We start from the raw sequence: 19,151 nt of genomic DNA on the forward strand, positions 1-19,151 counted from the left end.
TCTGTCTGCCAGAGAGTCAGTGCTTAGTCACTGCACATGTTTGTAGCCCTGCCCAGTGCCCACTTCAGATTGGGAAATGTGGCAAGCCGGCTACCAGTCTCTCTGTGCCCTGACTGTAAGCAAGTCAGCACACAGGCGCTCCTCACAAGTAGAGTCTGGGCTTCTCCAGCCCCTCTGTCCCAGCTTATCCTCCCAGCAAACAAGGGGGCTCCCCAGGGTTTGCCCCGCGTGGACCTTTTCTCCTTTACAGATCCCTCCCACGGAAGCCAGCCCTGTCCTGATTCCTTTTTTCCCATCCTACTTGGTTATGCAGAGACTCTTCTTGCAGCTTTGGTTGTATAGATCTTCTGCCAGTTTCCAGTTGATTTTCTGTGAAAAACGTTCCACATGGAAATGTATTTTTGATGTGTTTGTGGAGGATGGTGAGCTTCACGTCCTCCTACTCCACCATCTTCAGATTCCTCCTCTAGGCTTATATCTTTACAACTATACTCTAGACCCTAGATATGATTAAGGAATTAAAATAAACTTGGCATGTATAATAAACAGGAGTGAACTTCTCTTTCAAATCTATTTCAGAGAATTTCTATCCTATTCAGGATAACATAGTCATCTAGACCCTCCCAAACTCTGTGCTTGGTAGGATGAAGTGTGGTCTGCTATCCACACTGCTTCCCAGCAACTCCGTGATGCTGCTAACAGGTTCTGTGACTGGCAGAGAGAAATTTATCACTCTAGCATTGCTGAAAAAGTAGTCTGGAGTATGCAGAAACCAAGTGCTCTTTTCCTTAATTCTAAGACCTTACTATTCAATCACTAATTATTCAATCATAATTGATTTAAGTTATTTCCTGAGTAGTTTAGAGCATCATAGGGAAGACATTAATTTTATACAAGTTTATTGTAAGAATCTTCCTTGTGAAGCCATTCGTGTTTTTCATTCTGGTTATCTCAATTGAGATACACTACTCAGGAAATTACCTGTCTCAGGAACCATATCCATCAGACTTTTCCTAACATTCTTATACCAGATAATTAAGATTTAAGTGAGCATCAAAAACATCCTTGAAGGGAACTTAAATATGTTTTAAACGAGCAAATTGTATTCAGAGAAAGATGGAGGTGATACTGAAGGGTGGTTCAGGTAGAAGAGTGGGACCATGGAAATACAAACTCATTCCCTGTGTCTTAATTACAGCAGGGGTTTAAGAGCTCCTACTTTATCAACGAACCTAAGGTATTAACACAAGATGAGGGCTGCCCTCCTTTCAAGTCACTTTCTGATTGCCACTTCAGAGGAGAAGCAAGTGTCTGCTTTGCCAGACACAAACATGGGTTAAGACCAGGGTTAGGGACACAGACACTGCTATAACAGGAACAGACAATATAAGAGCCCCAGATTCGTTAGCAGAACATTTTTATCTTCTGCTTATTACCTTTCTCCATGCGGTTAGCAGAGGCAGCCAACATATGCTGCCAGTCACTTTCAGAGTCTCTCAAAAGCCAAGAGATTTTGAGGTTTCAGTCTATATGGAAATGAAGAAATGTCCAGAGTTACAAAAATGTTAGTACAGTTTTAATATTTACATTTAACAAATCACTGCCTTTAAATCACACCAAAAAAAAAAAAAAAAAACATGAACATAGTAATTATGGGATTTATGAAACTGTAAGTCCTTTGCACTATGGATGGTGTAGTTGAGATTGTGGATATAAATTTGCCATGGTCTGATGGATATTGACTTCTTTTTGTCCTTTCAGTGCAACCCCAGACATAATATTCACGTTTATACTTGAGATCTTTCATGCCTGGGAAGCCCAGGCAAGATGGCTCCCTGAGTCCTCCTTTGAAGGATATGTTTACCTCTGCCAAATTTTCCTAGTTGAAAATCTTTCCTTAACCATAGGCCTATCACACCACCTGCACCAACTTATCGTGATATTCTAAAGGAAGCAAAAAGACAATTTGCAAAGAACCGAAAGGAATTTAGAATGTAAGTTTACTTCACACTAATGATAAATATAAAATCATAGACACTTTTAAAACTGGAAGTGACCATAGAAATTATCTACAACTAAGCTCCTTATTTTACTGACAAGAAGAGTCACCTCTGAGCATCTTATAATAGACTCGGAGATTCCTTTCAGGTAAGTGTCAATGTTATGTTTTAACCATGGTGACCAGGCATGTATCAGGGATTGAAAGAAGGAAGGAAGCTTTCCCATGGTCTGGGTGGGGGGATGTACTCCAACGTGGAGAAACCAGAGGAGAGTTCCAGAGAACAGAGATTGAGTATTATTCATTTACAAAGATAAGCCCTGGAGAACAGACAGGTTGTTTGCAGTAGAAGTTTTTGGAGTAGGGGTGGTGTGGAGGAAAGGCAGGGGGTCTTTTCTGGAATGTTTTCTTGGGGAAACACTCTAAGTTTTTTGTGCTTAACTAAAAATTATTACTCTTACCCAGTTATAGTATTCTTATGTGCCAGAAAGCATGAAATGGCTTAATGAGGATGTCCATCAGTTTTTATGAGAACTGGCAGGGTCCAGTTCTTCTGCCTGTGATATCAAGGTCACTGCCTAGCTGTCTTATTGCCCTTAAAGGGGAGAAAGGATGGGTATCCTACCCTTTCGGTACCAGATGCTGTTCAGGAAACACATCAAAGAGAGGGAAACCCAAGAATAGTCAGCCAAGTCCTATTCCATCCAGCAGGCAGGACAGAAGTCTGAGCTGGTACTTCCCCTGGAGCCCCATTCCCCTCCCACTGACACACATGACACACACAGACACACGTACAGAACCCTCCAGTTCAGTTCAGTCGCTCGGTTGTGTCCGACTTTGTGACCCCATGAACTGCAGCATGCCAGGCCTCCCTGTCCATCACCAACTCCCAGGTTCCTATTACAGTGGGAAGAATAGGGACGGGTACCTTGTAAGACAGTTTGTGTGGAAGCAGCAAGGTGGAGTCCAGACCATGCTTAGGTGACATGGATGATGCCTTTGGTGCATGTTTATAAGGGGAGATATGATGGGGAACTCCTCGTACCAAAAGTCATGCATTGGGAGAGGATGCTGAAAAGTTTTGTAAGGAACTTTTACTGATACGTGGAAGGCAGCAAATTGTTGATTTATTCTTTCTCAATGAGAATTGCCTGCATTATTTTAAAAACTTAACTCCAAACTTTGATTTTATAGAGAAAACCACGTAATTAATGAAGAAATAAAACTCCTAAGACAGCGACAGGAAAAAGTTGACAAGGAGTTTCATAGGTTTGTTTCTTATTCAACTTGTAGTGCTTAAAAAATATTTTAATTGAATAACTGTGTTATGTAAACCACAGTGGGTTTAATATGTAAAAATTCACTAACTGGAATATCTGCTGAAGTTTTCTACTCAATAGTTCATCTGGATTAGCACTATTTTATCCATATAATCACTTACTCTGCTAATTTAATTAATTGCTAAATATTATCATCATCTCCTTTTATTCCACCAGGCATAGGACTTAAGCTGAGGGCCTTTTAAAGATCCATAACCATGCCTTGCCCTACAGAAGATGTGAACTATAGAAAAACAACCAATTTACTTGGTCTCAGGCTAGTTCTTTGCCCCCTTTCTGCCCCTGCTGCTTCCCCTATACATACAAACATTGTACCCCCTGAAACAAAGAAAGTTGGGCACATGTGTTTATTTCATAAATGAGGGTATAAAAAAGAAAACTATAAGGCATTGGGACTAACCCACTTCTTCTTCCAGTATATCCACATAAGCAAGGATAAATGTCCAATGAGTACAGCACTTCAAATAAACCACAATTTTCTTCCAGTCATACTGCCATACTTCTGCCTGCTATTTTGCAACTTGTAAACCAGGTCTCCCAGTCACATGAGAAAATTCAGCTCATTATTTTAAAACCTTAGTTCACTTTGCACCAAAAATTTTATCATCCAGCTTTCACCTTTACAACACACAAATTATAAGATCTTATTTCCAGGTTCCCAAAAATGAGATCTATAGAGGATAGGATTTCTCACCACTCAGGATATGCAGAAGAATGTAGAGCAATTTTCAGAGCAACTCACAAGAAGCACTCAAATATGTGTTATGCAATGGCACACTGCTGGAGAATGTGAAGGGGGAAATACTCAGATGGATATCTTACTCCAGTGAGCCTGTTAAATTTACAGGCAGAGTGTTCAAGTTTCCATCTGTAGTCTTCAAAAAAAGATACTCATGGAAAGGAAAGACAAAGATGGGAGATTAGGTAGTGGTGATGGTTGCAAAACTTTGCAAATATACTAAAACCCACTGAATTGTATACTTTAAAAGGATGGATTTTAGGGTATGAGATATATCAACAAAGCTGTCATTTAAAAATAAGAAGAGAGGGACTGTAAGTTAAAAGTGGGTTGACAATGGATTGATTTTTAACAAAGCAAGATGAACAAGTCTCAGAATGACTTGCAGTCAAAAAGACTCTAAGAGAGTATTACTGAAAAAAGGGCACCAGGGATATTTTGGAGTGTATTTAAATAGTGCTATGAAGGTGAGACCCAAAACAACCATAAGAGCCAGAAGAAGAAAAGCAGGAAAGGAGAGCCCAAGAGGGTAATAAATGAGGAGAAAACCCAGGCTGAGAAGATAAAATTGGCAGAGATAAAGTAGAGAATGAGTGAGGGAGCATTTGTCAGTCAGAGAACACTAATGCAAGAGACCTCTAAGAAGTAGCCTTACTGCATGCTCTCAGGGAACCCTAGACTAAATGCTGAAGAAACGTAGAGCAGGCCTTATGAGGGGTTGGCTAATCCAAGCTTCATGCTTAAGCAAAGTGTGTTTGGAATTTTTAGAAAATTTTACTTCCTACAGATTTCACAGTATAATTTTTAAATGTTTCACTTGAAAATTGCCACTGAAATTAATATCCTTCTTCCCTTTTCATTTTTATTTCTCTTACCTATGTTTTTCTTCCTAATGTCTATCCCTGGTCCCAAGTTCCTATCCTTACTTGCTTGGCCTGCCTCTGCTCCTGTCTTCATCCATAATCTCTGGAAAGGTTCCTGCTGCCTCTTCAATTCAGTTATTTAACTCTTTCATAAATATTTCTTGAATGGAGTAGTTGGTGGCCGAGATCATGAGAGATTCCTGGATCCCCACCCTCAGTGAGCTTACGGTTTAGTAAGCACTCTCACCCTCCATCCTTTTACATCTTTCTCTCCCCTGCCAAGATCCTTCCCAGACCAGTTCCTCTTACTCTTCCCTCCCCAGTGGCTCATCCTGCAATCCCCACTGGAGCACAGTGAGTGGAGTCAGTGAAGGGAATACTGTACAGACCCTCTCACTAAAGAGGGTGTTTCACTGCTGGGATGCAGTGTCACACGGTGATTACAATGGAGGGCTCTAGTCTCACTGCTTGGGTACAAATCCTCTATTACTTGCTAGCTGAAGGACTGTGGACAGGTCACTTAACCTATCTAAGCCTCTTTCCTCATCTATAATACAGGATAATAGTAGAACTTACTTCCTAGGATTATTGTCAGAGTAATTGAATTATATATGCAAAGTGGTAGATGCTAGCATATTAAACCCTGTAGATGCTGGCTCTTAGTTGGTGTCAGTATTAAAACAATTAGTTTGCTCACCAGTTGTCTTGTTTTCACGATTAGACTCCAAGCAAAGGCTACCAAGAAACCCTATGAAGTTAAGAGTGATTTTGAGAATTTCCTCCATCAACTGGTAAGTTGTTTGTTTGTTTTTTCTGAAAATAATTGAGAATTCTCTCTTTAGCTTCTCTTATGAAGACTGGAATATACTTAATAAGCAATATATCATTTTCATGTCCAGGTTACAGTAGCAGGATAGAATACATTCTTGTTATTTAATCATCCACATGTACATTTAGTATAATCTCTGTCTCATGATTTGTGACAAGCTCATGCTCACTCATCCCCATCTTCGCTTCTGACCAGAAGCATTTTATACAACTGAAAACCTCCAAATGCAGTCAGAAATTTTATTTCCCAGTAATAATTCAACAAAAATATATTGGATTCCTATGTTAGATGAATGACCCTTGCCCTCAATTAACAGGAACATAAGAAATGCTGCTGCTGCTAAGTCGCTTCAGTCGTGTCCGACTCTGTGCGACCCCAAAGACGGCAGCCCACCAGGCTCCCCCGTCCCTGGGATTCTCCAGGCAAGAACACCGGAGTGGGTTGCCATTGCCTTCTCCAATGCATGAAAGTGAAAAGTGAAAGTGAAGTCGCTCAGTCGTGTCCAACTCTTAGCGACCCCATGGACTGCAGCCTACCAGGCTCCTCCGCCCATGGGATTTTCCAGGCAAGAGGACTGGAGTGGGGTGCCATTGCCTTCTCCGACATAAGAAATGATAAGGCTCTAAATAGGACTCAAGTATAAGAAGGAAAGAAAAGGCAGGCGTTTTCTTTGTTCCCTTCCCTTCTCTTCCTCCTCAACTTACAGGCAATCCTGTTAAAGCTAAAGGTCCTTCTTCCCTTCCAACAAGAAAGAACATGTAGGGAACAGTGTACAATAAATCTGAAGGTTGGACATTCTGAGGTCAGGAATAAGAGAGAGCTTTTCATTTTCAGCGTGCCAGGCTTCCATGCAAAAATCTAGAGCAATCCTCATTGGCTATTGCTGTAATGTCAAAAACAGATCAAAGTCCAATGAAGCAGAAAGGTAACAAAGGAGTACGTGTGTGCTAAGTTGCTTCAGTCGTGTCCAACTCTTTGCAACCCTATGGACTGTAGCCCTCCAGGCTCCTCTGTTCATGGGATTCTCCAGGCAAGAATACTGGAGTGGGTTGCCGTGCCCTCCTCCAAGGGCTCTTCCTGACCTCCAGATCCAACTGGAGTCTCTTGCATCTCCTGCAGTGTTGGGGTGTTATATATTAAACAAATAGAACAATTCTTCCACACACAAAAAATTATTCCTCCCATTATTTCATGATCTCTCTTGACTACTACTGCTAAAGACACAGGTACAGAGAAATATTTATTTAGTATAAGAAAAGTATAAGTATAGAGCAAATGACCTCAGCTGGTTAACAGTAAATGGCTTGAATATTAGGGAAACTACATGAGCTGTGGAAAGCATAGCACACTGGAGAGTCTGTGCCTCAGCTAAACATGGCCGCTACTTCCTCACGTAGGTCACTGTGACTCTGCAGGAATGGAGACCAAAGTGTTATCAGATCTTTTACCATTTGCAATCCAGCTGCTGCTGCTGCTGCTGCCATGTCACTTCAGTCGTGTCTGACTCTGTGAGACCCCACAGACGGCAGCCCACCAGGCACCTCTGTCACTGGAATTCTCCAGGCAAGAACACTGGAGTGGGTTGCCATTTCCTTCTCCAATGCATGCATGCATGCTAAGTCACTTCAGTCATGTCCGACTCTGTGCAACCTTACGGACAACAGCCCACCAGGCTCCTCCATCCACAGGATTCTCCAGGCAAGAATACTAGAGTGGGCCAGATTCTTCAGTAAAATTCCTGTTTAGGACTTGAGTTTTTAAATACCCTGGAGGTCAAATTATATAAATCTGTAGATCAGACACAGCCTGTGGGCTGCTGGTTTGCAATACCTGGTCTACCTGCTGAACACGGAGCTCTTCAAAATCTGGTTCCAACCAATATCACTGATCTTATTCTCCATTACATCCATCCCAAGGCAAACCCTTCACTCCCACCAAGTCTTCTGAACATATGGTGTTTATCCATAATCATACACTTTGATCATCTGCATTGCCTATTCCCCAGCTTTCAAATTCTATTCATCCTTTAAGAAAGAAAGAAAGTCTTCCCTCCTGGCTTCCCTTCCCTTGGGCTTCCCTGGTGGCTCAGAGGGTAAAGAGTCTGCCAAGACCCAGGTTTGATCCCTGGGTCGAGAAGATCTCCTGGAGAAGGAAATGGCAACCCACTCCAGTATTCTTGCCTGGAGAATCCCCATGGACAGAGGAGCCTGGTGGGCTACAGTCCATGCAGACCTGAAGAGTTGGACACGACTGAGGGACTTCACTTTCTTTAGCCCTCTCCTTTCCACAAATGAGTTCAACATCTTTCATAATTTCTAGAATAACACTAGGAGATGGTTTCACTGGAAAAATATTTTTCTTCAAGCCAGACATCAAGATAAATACAGGAGTAGATTCAAGCTTAGAATGGCTATGTCTTCCAAAGCAGAATGTGCACAAGAAATGTTTACTTACCTATTTTATAAAGAAGGTTTCTCATGTGAAAAATTTAAATAGAATAGCAAAGCAAAAGCAAGTGCATTTTTTACAATAATTCGGGTATCTTCAAAGAATTATATATCAATCAACCACAGATCTTCTGTGGAAAAATGGAAAATTATTAAAGGATTATAATTTTAAATCAATTTTTTAAAATGCAAGCAAATTTGACTTAAGTTTTCTCAAGTATTTACCTTTCTGCTAAGAATAAAAATGTACCAAAATTTATTTTAGAATAATGGATTTCCTAGTGCTTGTATATGACTGCTGTTCTTTGAGAAATGTTACAACCAGTTTTGTCTCAGCTTCTCTGAGATTCAAGAAGATGCCCAGTGTTTGAGCAAAACCAAGCTGAGAATAACAGAAAATTGTGATAAACTTATGGATAATTTATGCCAAATAACTGCTGTCCCTCAATTATCTGACTATGCCAGCAAAATGCTTTTTGGTCTAAATTGTGATATAATTCAGGGAGGCCTTCCTGTAGTCTATCTGGGGGACAGCCACTCATTAACCATAACCATGAGGCCAAACTTTCTGCCCATTTTGATAAACAGGCATCTACCAACAAGCCTACCCAATCCCAGAGCCCACTCTCAGCCTTTTCATACCTCGCCTGCATGCCTCATACCTGCCCTACATTGGTTCACATATACAAACAAGCCTTGCTCGATGTACAGTGAAGGCTGCAAGGCGCAGATGGATTTTCCTAGAATAGTAAACCTGCATCCTGGACTCGAGTGGCATTAAAAAAAAGGAAGGATAGAGTGGGAATAAAGTAAATTCCATGAATAAATTGAATTATCTGAATTAATATTTGGATAATTATCTATTTCCATGTGCACAGAGATAAGAACTTGAAGTGTTTTGTTTTTTTTTTTAATCTAAAGTTTCTCTTTTATGATAGAGAAAGCTCAGGGCCAAAAGAATTGAAAGTAACTGTTTATATGATATCAAATGGTTAAAAAAATTAAATCAGCCTGGGATTTTCTTCCTGAATCCATTTTTTGAAAAAAATTTAAGTGATCTCCCTCAAGTTGATAACTGGGAGAATCTCACTTTCAAGTATACAATATCCAGAAAAATCTGTGAATCCTTAATAGTGTATTATTTTAATAGCGTTTTGAAGCTCTAACTGAGAGAGAATTTTTGGCATCACTGTCATCATCATCATCATCAACAGAAGACCCTGAGGAAGAAGAATGCCCGGAGAAACCAGAAGTAAACTGTATTTAAGAATGTATGTTTAATTCAGGTACAATCTGTGAGGTACCAGTATCGATGGTCTTTTACCACGTGCCTTTAAAAATCTTGAAATCAATAAATCTAAGTAAATTATCTTAAGAGATCTCTATCCAAGCATAATCTTTGCCCTTATTGGTAGAAAACATATTTCAGGTGGAAAAATCATCTTTATGAAGCATGGGGAGATTTCAACCATTTCTTTGGAAATATATCTTGATAATAGCAACCATTTCTTCATAATACAAAACAGAAGGAGGATTAATTTACTGTGGCATGAGAAGTCCTGCCAGTCCCTAAATGTTCTAAATAGTTTCTTGGAGATTTTTTACATTGTTTAGGCCTCAAGGAAAACCAAAGCTCCACCTCCAGGTTTGGTAGCAAACAAACTCTGCTTCTCCGGCGCTAAGCTTCGGTTGCTCCTCTGGTAATAGGCTTCGTGCACATTTGCCAGGAAGCTGGACAGCTTCTCAGCCGGTACTATTGAAACTGTGCAGCCTCCCCATCCTGCTCCAGTAAGTCGTGATCCTTGAGCCCCAAATTTCCTAAAACAATGAGAGAAAAAATTAGAACCTGCAAATGAAAATAAGAGTTGATTTTCCTGGTGCTTCAGAACACTCCAAGAACTAAGGAGAGATTATGTGGTGTGCTTTGTTTTGTGGGTTTTTGTTTTTTTTTTTCAGTGTTGTCAAACATTTTAGGACATTACAAAATTTGTACTATTATCAGAAGGTGATTTGAAATTTAATTGTATCTAAAACTAGCCCCAAGTTTTGGCTCTTTAGTAAAAATTAGTAGTACTCCTGTTTCATGAAGGCTGGCAATAACCCCCTGTAGTCTTGATTCCATAAAGCCAGCATTTGAAGAGTTATATAACAAGTCTTCAGGTGATCAAGAAGAGGGAGTAAAAAGAAAACAGGTAGTACACATAATCAACAGTATGAATCAGAAGGTTGCTCCATAAGAGGGCAAATCAAAATTTAAAGTGCAAGTCTTATACATACAAGTGAGAGCTTCCTCTGGTGGCTATTTAAGCTGCATTCAGTCACCTAGAACAGATAGCCTAGATTTGTGCTAAATGAATTTCTCAACAAAGAATGTTACTAAACTCTAAGTTAGTTTACCTGCTAATCTCTAAAGGGAAATTATGCAGACCTTTCCACAAGAGGGTAGTGGTTCAGCAGGTCCATCCCCATCTTCCCTGTGCCTTCAGGAGCTGGTTCTGATGACTGGACGCAGAATTTCTCATCTGAACCAAATGTGTGGCTGAGATGGAAATGACTATATAAGCCTCCATGCAGCAAGAGGCAATTTTAGTGGCCATCAACCAAGCACAGTTTCAAACCTAAGATTTATACCAAAGTGAAAGGCCCTACACAAGTACAAAGATCACTCATCTTTAAAGACGCAATTTATCCTGACAAGAACAGTTCACATGTGCTTCCAAATTCATCCTAATAAAATTTACTCCAAATTCATAGCAGATTAAGAATTTCATAATTAATTTAGCACAATTTTGTCCCCTTTGTCCATATAAATGAGCTACTTTATTTCCTGGAAAATATCAATAGAATATTACCCTTATTCTAGGACATGAGAATTATTGCACATCAGTAATTCATTTCCCCCTCAATGATTTTCTCAGTTGATTTCTTTTCATCATCTGTTATATTCATTAAAATATGTTTTTCATATGAAAGTAGATGTCTAGAGAAGAAAACAAAAATGCTTGCAAGCAAATAGATTATTCATCTCCTCCTGCCCCTCAAACATTCAGTTTATGGCCCAGTAGGTAAAAAGAGCCTAAACTGAAAAGTTTCACTTACCCTGAGATTCTAGTATTTATCTAGAGTTCCTAGGCTGGCAAGGGGCTAGTTTGCAATTTGGTGGAATAAAAAAAAAGTTGTCACACAGCCATATCAAACTATCTCTTCTTGTGGAAGATATTAAGAAAAACAGAGGTGTCACTGAAGTATCTCTGAAAGACACTAAATCTAAGCATCAAAGCCAGCATGGTATGGTTTAGAGAACAGTATGCCCTCTTATTTGATTTTCTAAGACCCAAACTATACCATTTTTCTGGACTCAAGTCAACCAAGTCTTTTATGGTCTTCAGTGAACTTCTAGGCATATTTTCTTACACTTTCTCATTTGAACAGTTTTTGAAAACTGTGGTCTCAAAATTGAATCTAAAGCAAACTGAAAGTGTTTCTAACTGGCTGCAAAACCTATAGGAATTGTGCCAGGGGGCCTATTTTCCTGACTCTCCTGCCAGTTTCCAGAGAGCAGACACTAGAAGTCTTTCTAGGTAAATCATTCACTTTTAAGTCTCCAGAGCTGCTCTATCACCACCCTGCCTGCTACAAATGAAAATGAACTAGATTGCATCAACCACATGGTTTGAAATCGTCAGGGCTCAAATTTTCCCTGTTGAGAACGGTAAGTGCTATTATAAAGAGCCCTCTACCCGAGTCAGTGGCACTTGTGATCACAAACCAGGTGCTGCCCCAACAGCTAGTCAGCAGCCTGCCCAGTTATACACACTCACAAAGGCAGCGAGATACTGCCTGCAGTGTGCCCTGCTGGTATGTGGCCATAGAAATTGTGTGAGACAGTCAGAGTTAGTAAACTAATAAGCTTTATTTTTTTTTATTTTATTTTTTTTTTCTCTCTAATTTTATTTTATTTTTAAACTTTACATAATTGTATTAGTTTTGCCAAATATCAAAATGAATCCGCCACAGGTATACATGTGCTCCCCATAAGCTTTAAATCAAGAAAAAAGTTAGGTGAGCTAAGGGTGTTGAGTGAACTTTTCACAACTGCATTTTTTTCCTGGGAAACTAGTGAGACATTAAAAATACAGCTCCTGAGCTATGGCACATCAGAGAAGCAATACAAAGCCTAGGAAACCAAACCCCTAAAACCCCAAATATCACTTTGATGCTTGTGGTCAGTTGATTGGGACTAACAAGGAAGGTTTGGTCAAAACAACAGAAATATCCTCAGCCTTATAAGGCATGATCTACAAAACAAAGACTAGAGCAGATATAGATTATAAGGAATGTTCCCCTTTGACTCCTTTTATCACTAAAAAGTGTACTCCTATAATCAGCTTTCCAGACACCTAAGTATAGCCTGAATAAAATTTCCTACTTTTAAATGAACTGAGTTGACCATAAAGCACTGACTAAAGTAAGGCATGGATCAAAGGTGGCCTTGAGGGAGGAGGTGGGGAGAGATCCAGTAAGTCCCAACTTTGCCACAAACTGCAGAGGGAAAGCAAGGAATTGTGCCTTGTATTTTAATTCAATTTTATTTTAAGATATATATTGATATATTTTATAAATAGATATTAAGTTATTTCAGAAAATCTTGAATTTAGGGACAGGTTATTATCTAATTCCAGCCCAGCATAATTCCAGGCACTTGGGAGTTTCTAATAATTGTTAAAAACTTCAATTATGTGAAACAAAGTAAAATAATAAAGGAAAATGATACTTGCCCAATATAAAATAACTATCTTACAAAATGTAAATTGTAGAAAATGGCTAAATTTTAAATATATTGAGTAAAATAAAACAATTTGAAATAATTATATGTGTATTTTATATATATATATCATTCGTAATGTACTCTTTTTCTGGAAAGACTTCTAGCTTCTGCTCTAAGTATAAAATTTTCTGATTAGAATCTCAGGAAAACACAGCTTCTAGAACAATTTCTATGATTTTTATTAGAAACACTTTCAGATTGCTTTTGATTCAAGAAACCATAGACTTCAGTGTTCAAATGAGAAAGTATAAGAAAATATAACCACATATCCATTTTATAAATTTAAGCCACAAAGCTCATAGAAGACCAGGCAGTTTATCCTGCAAATGGCACACATATTGGGGGAGGGGAGTGCAGGAGCAGGGGGACAATAAATGGAGGACAGAAACCCAAAGAGAAGTGTGCCCCTAAGGCAGCTGAATGGCTCTCTTCCTTTTTCTTGACAGTGTTCAGATTAGCCCATAAGATCATGAGGAAAAGAGCACACACAGGTGGATTTACACTTCATTCTTCCCTACTCCCACCTGCTTAGGAAAATGGCTGCAAGAAGCTAAGCCACACAGCCAGCCATGGAATAAAGTTGTGGGAAGACTTCTGAGGACACCCGCAAATGAACTTTTTAACCTTTGTTGGTCTTTTAAAACTTGTCATTTACCTTCCTTAGTAGCTTGGGCAATAACACTTCAGTGAGTCCTCTCTAATTTCAACAAGTATCAAAATGGCAATAAAAAATTAACTATTTTTTAAGTATTATATAACCATTCTTTATTCTATATAATAATGAGCTGTCTCATATATAACTGACTTGGTTACAAAATTTATTTGTGTTCCTCAAGAAATCCCATTTTCTTAAAATTTACATTTAGTTCATTTACAAGAATCATTTTATAATTGGGCAAGCTTCATCTATTTTCTTCATTATTTCATATAATTGAGGTTTTCTAATTTAATTAAAAAAATAAGCAGTCTAACTGAATAATTTCCTTCTCCCTCTCTGGCCCTTTCTTTGGATTTTAAACTGATTTTCTCTTGAAGAGCAGTAAAAGGCTCAGCTGAAACAAATTCAAGCATCTGTGATCTCTTCTATCCTTTTCCCCCACTTCTCTCCACTTGAGTCATTAAGCTATCCTATGGACGAGCTACCAGGAGACACCTAGCTCAGATCACATTAAGATTTGTAGATAGTGCCAAGTATTCTACATATCACATCCTTCATTCACTCAGTCAGTTGTCTTTTCAAGCCAAATAGTTTCCAAGCAGGCCTTCAGAAAAACTAACAGAAATATAAGTCCCACAAGTGGACCAGGGAAGGTGATCTAAAGAGAGCCTTTGGCAGTGCTCCTCCTCAACTTCAGCTTCCCTCTTCCCTCTTCTGATGACCACAAGGCAACCAACCTTCTCAGGCTGCCCAGTCTTAGTCACAAATTGCCCGTTGGTGTTAACTTTTTTTAAGGAGACAGGGAATTATGGAGGTGGCGGTGGTTCTTATACAAAACAGTACCCTACCAGATGATGACTTTATGGGACCAGTGGCCCACACCAGGCCTTGCCAGGTCCTTCCCAGCACGTCCCACACTTGCTTGCCCACCAAGATAGTCGTAAAGCTGCAGAAGGAACCAGGGCTTAAGAGTGTTGCCATTTTAATTCGGACCTTTTTCATTTACCATTTACTACTCTCCTATTGTCTTTTTCTCCTGTTTTAACCATTCTGTTTTTACCACTATCTTGCATTCTTCTGCATACCTCCCTTTTCGCCTCATACATCCACATAAAGCAAAGTGCCAGAGCTTTTGAAAATGGAGTTTAGACTACAGTTTCCTGTGGGACACAAATAGCCCTATGAAAAGTATGTGCTGACTTAGGAAGTCATGGCATTAATGACTACATCTACTTAATTCTCCCAGAGTATCCTCCTCTGAGGTTGCTCTGCTACTCAAGACCTTTAGTAACTAGCAATCAACTGGCATATTTGGAGAATATCACCTGCTGCCCACAGTTACAGCAAAGAGAAAATTAATTATTTAAGAAGCTAAGAGGCCAGACAACTATTCTAGCCAATATTTCCAACATGCCAAAAGATAATCTTTCAATATGGGAAACTCAGTCCAAACAGTCCATATAGAATAAGAAAGTAATTTTGATACTTAGCAATTCCAAACAAAACAACCATAAAAAAGGGAGTGAGCTCCTTACACCAGACCCAACTGAAAATGAGTACAGCAGATGAAAATGGTCTAGACAGAGACAGTTTAGCTGCCATTAAGAAAAGGAGTGCTGCTGCTGCTGCTAAGTCGCTTCAGTCGTGCCCGACTCTGTGCGACCCCATAGACGGCAGCCCGCCAGGCTCCCCCGTCCCTGGGATTCTCCAAGCAAGAACACTGGGGTGGGTTGCCCTTGCCTTCTCCAATGCATGAAAGTGAAACGTGAAAGTGAAGTCACTCAGTCATGTCCGACTCTTAGCGACCCCGTGGACTGCAGCCTACCAGGCTCCTCCGCCCATGGGATTATCCAGGCAAGAGGACTGGAGTGGGGTGCCATTGCCTTCTCCGAAGAAGAGTTTCCAAAAGCAAATAAATGAAAAAGCAAAAGGCATGTTCTTCTGAACCCTTTTAAAACACAGCCACTAAATCTTCTACTAGAAGCACATTTTCAAAATATATAGAGAGATCTATAGACTGCTAGAACAGAAAAACGTATTGGAGATCATAAAGCAAGGTGACAGTTCAAAGTCGCAAAGCTCAGAATGAAACAAGGCAGAGCTAGAACACATCCTTCCTAAATTCCAGCCCAGTTTTCATCCTTCTCCACACATTGCCCTTCCCTGCTCAACATGGCTTTGCTCCATGTTCAAATACTGCAACCTATAGAAAACCAGAGCCTCCATCATTAAAACTTTAATAAAAGAAAATAGGTTAAAGTCCCTCATTCAAATACATCTCAGCCTCCCTGGTGGCTCAGATGGTAGAGAATCTGCCTCCAATGTGGGAGACCCAGGTTCAATCCCTGGGTTGGGAAGATCCCCTGGAGAAGGGAATGACAATGCACTCCAGTATTCTTGCCTAGAAAATCCCATGGACAGAGGATCCTGGAGGGTGGGCTACAGTCCATGGGGTCACAAAGAGTCAGACATGACTGACTGACTAACACTTTCACTTTCAGTATAACCCAAGGAGAGAGAAACAGGTGTGGCAAAAAAAAAGAAAAAAAACACCTGGATGGGGAGCTAGGCTTTCCCAATGACTGATTATGTTACCTTGTTCCAATCTCTTACCCTCTTAGAACTCTCGTGGATCTCTAAGGCCTCTTCCTGCTTTCATATCTTATGGAACTAGATCATTCTGACCCAGAAATGTGAAGCCTGGTCCCCCAAAATATGGCTTTCACAGAAACAAGGACATTTTCTCTGGTCAAAAACCCAGAAGTCATCTTGATTCCTCACTTTCACCCATACAGCAATCTTCTTGACTCTTCCTTCAAGGCACATCTGGCATAAAATCAATTCACACTTCCATTGCCACCTTTTCCTACTCAGAGTCCTTCCAATGGCAAACAAGGTTCAGGGGTATGACTCCCCATGGCCTCTCCTGCTTCATCACCTGCAGCCCTCTCCTCCGATACTGCCCTCCGTGTGTACTGTTCCTCCTGGACTGTTCCTCACATGTGAAGCCACTGTTCTCATTTCTTCACTTCCTTCAGGTCTTTGCCCAACTGTCTCTTCAGAGAGACCTTCTTCAGCCAGTCAATATAAAGACTATCCACCCACCCCTAGGACTCTCCAGCCTTTCTATTTTTTTCATAACACTTATCAGTTCCACTCTATTTTTAGTTGTCATTTCCCTCTTTACCCATGTGAATGTATGCTGCATAAAGATAAGAGCTGGTTGACCATGCCAGAACAAGAAAGTCCCATTTGAGAATTCCAGGAGGCTGCCAAATACCCCTCCATTGCTGTTTCAGATGGGATCCGAGCTATCCTACTACCTTCTTAGCAAAGATGCTTCTGCTAAATTTCTGCAGAAATCATTCCACTTCCTGTTACTTCCAGAACTGAACAATATCTGCCCTTGATAGTTTCAGAAGAGAGTACTTTCAATGAAACAAGCTCTGAAAGCCTTTTTGGCAGATAGTGAGGAAACACTGGCAGAGTGAATTTCAGCAAGGTTGTGTTCAAGTCTCTCAACAAGTTGGGTTACACATGCCATTTACAATCACTGGAGCTACTTGGTTTAAACTTTTCAGACTGGGTGTGTGGCAATGAGTGAGGCAAGCCGCAGGCGCCAAGTGGTTAATTATATTTTCATTGCTAATTGCAGGCAGTTCTCTGTGATTTTCTCACAATGGAAAGAACATCAATCCATTTGAGAGTTCTCCCAATTTCCCTTTCTATCCTCCAAGGTCAATGAGTTCCCTTCTGGGTAAAGGAACCATTCTACTCTATTATCCCCATTCTCCAGCAATTATAAGGATGTTGTTCTCAGGCTTTATGAAAGAGTTTCCCTCTTTACATTTGTGTTTCAATTGTCCATTCATAAACTGGGCTTTCTTCAATCCTTTTCCCCAAACTGTCTAATCTAAACCTGGAAAACAGGAAATGCTGCCTCTGAATAATTCCTACAGCATCCTCTCCCTGATACACTTCTGTTAGGCTTGAGGTCCTCTTTCCTTTCTTTCTTCTCTTTTGAATAAAACTGTTAAACTTAGGACACCAAACAGGAGATGCTGGTGGAGCTGCAGTGTAGTGGGAACCATTGCTTAAAATACCATGAGAAAGTAACACAGGGTCTGTGTCTGAGAAAATCTCCCTGAAACATCATCCAAAGATGGAAAAGTCTTTTTTTATGATGTTGTGAAGAACTAACTCCAAACCTGCTGCTGCTGCTGCGTCGCTTCAGTCGTGTCCGACTCTGGGCGACCCCAGAGACGGCAGCCCACCAGGCTCCCGTCCCTGGGATTCTCCAGGCAAGAACACTCGAGTGGGTTGCCATGTCCTTCTCCAATGCATGATAGTGAAAAGTGAAAGGGAAGTCGCTCAGTCGTGTCCGACTCTAGCGACCCCATGGACTGCAGCCCACCGGGCTCCTCCATCCATGGGATTTTCCAGGCAAGAGTACTGGAGTGGGGTGCCATTGCCTTCTCCGGACTCCAAACCTGGAACCTCATAAAGCCATGGAGTTGAGTCTCCAATCTTTTATCTTATACATCTTCAGGAAGGAACAAGTCTAGCTGTGTGTCACAGACAAACCCTCTGATACAAAGTGGGAAGGATCTTCTTCACTGAGAAGAAAAAAAATGCTGCTTTTTTCCATTAAACAGTTTCCCTGGTAGCATCCCACCACACTGCTCTTTCAGCCTCACCGACAGATGTCCACCAGCTGGTCCAGCTCAGGGCAGCTACACTCGTACATATCCCGGCAGCTCCTGTGGCTCTGGTTCATTAGCTCCCCCAGCAGCTGGACCACGTTGTCAGGTGCTTCTTCACATATCTTCTTAAACTGGAGCACTCTCGCAGCCTCACTGTACACGTGCTTTGCCCGCTGGTAGAGTTTGAAGGTGAGAACTTAGGAAGGAAGATTATGGTGGACAGAGTTAGAAATAGTTACTGGCCAGGAAAAAAAAAAATTCAAAAGAAAAAAAGAGTTACTGGACAATTCAGTAAAAGAAAAATACAGTTATTGAGAACTTCCATTTCTGTCTTTATTATTAATACCTTAGATTTTAAATAGGTCTTTCTGAAAGATTTCCTTATAGTCTAAATTACTCTCTTTTCAAGTCAATTTTACTTTAAGGTCACACATGTAGAAAGTGGCAGAGCAAAACAAGTCATGACGTTTTACCCCATAGCCACATTCTTTCCACTGTGATCCACCAGAAAGAACCCCTGAAAATGCTTATACTAGAACTTTTATTTATAAAAATGTTTCTTAGAGATAAGCACAATTACTTCTGTATGTGTGTGTGTAAAAAACACATGTATATATATGTATATACTGTAGCATTATTTATCACAGCAGAAACTAAGAATGAATCCACATTGCTAACAACAGAAAATACTTTTAAAATCATGCTGCATCTATTAAAAATATTATGCTATACTATTGCTACTAAA

At 40.2% G+C, this 19,151-nt stretch overlaps 2 protein-coding genes across 5 annotated transcripts in view; one reads left to right on the top strand and one right to left on the bottom strand.

Moving 5' to 3' along the window:
* The window catches only part of FAM227B (family with sequence similarity 227 member B), a 212,249-nt gene extending 202,765 nt beyond the window's left edge, over nucleotides 1–9,484 (top strand). The window contains exons 14-17 of the mRNA XM_070797583.1: nucleotides 1,919–1,994; nucleotides 3,194–3,268; nucleotides 5,663–5,732; nucleotides 9,368–9,484. Of these exons, the coding sequence (XP_070653684.1) occupies nucleotides 1,919–1,994; nucleotides 3,194–3,268; nucleotides 5,663–5,732; nucleotides 9,368–9,484 (338 nt within the window). The remainder of the gene's footprint in view (nucleotides 1–1,918; nucleotides 1,995–3,193; nucleotides 3,269–5,662; nucleotides 5,733–9,367) is intronic.
* GALK2 (galactokinase 2) overlaps nucleotides 9,476–19,151 on the bottom strand; it is a 154,720-nt gene continuing 145,044 nt past the window's right edge. For all 4 annotated transcript variants that reach the window (XM_070797572.1, XM_019968862.2, XM_019968863.2 and 1 more), the window contains 2 exons: nucleotides 18,401–18,602; nucleotides 9,476–10,035 (listed from right to left, as the gene is read on the bottom strand). In XM_070797572.1, the coding sequence (XP_070653673.1) occupies nucleotides 9,828–10,035; nucleotides 18,401–18,602 (410 nt within the window). In that variant the 3' untranslated portion in view covers nucleotides 9,476–9,827. The remainder of the gene's footprint in view (nucleotides 10,036–18,400; nucleotides 18,603–19,151) is intronic.

Source organism: Bos indicus, chromosome 10, assembly GCF_029378745.1.
Source record: "Bos indicus isolate NIAB-ARS_2022 breed Sahiwal x Tharparkar chromosome 10, NIAB-ARS_B.indTharparkar_mat_pri_1.0, whole genome shotgun sequence".
Lineage (NCBI taxonomy): Eukaryota > Metazoa > Chordata > Mammalia > Artiodactyla > Bovidae > Bos > Bos indicus.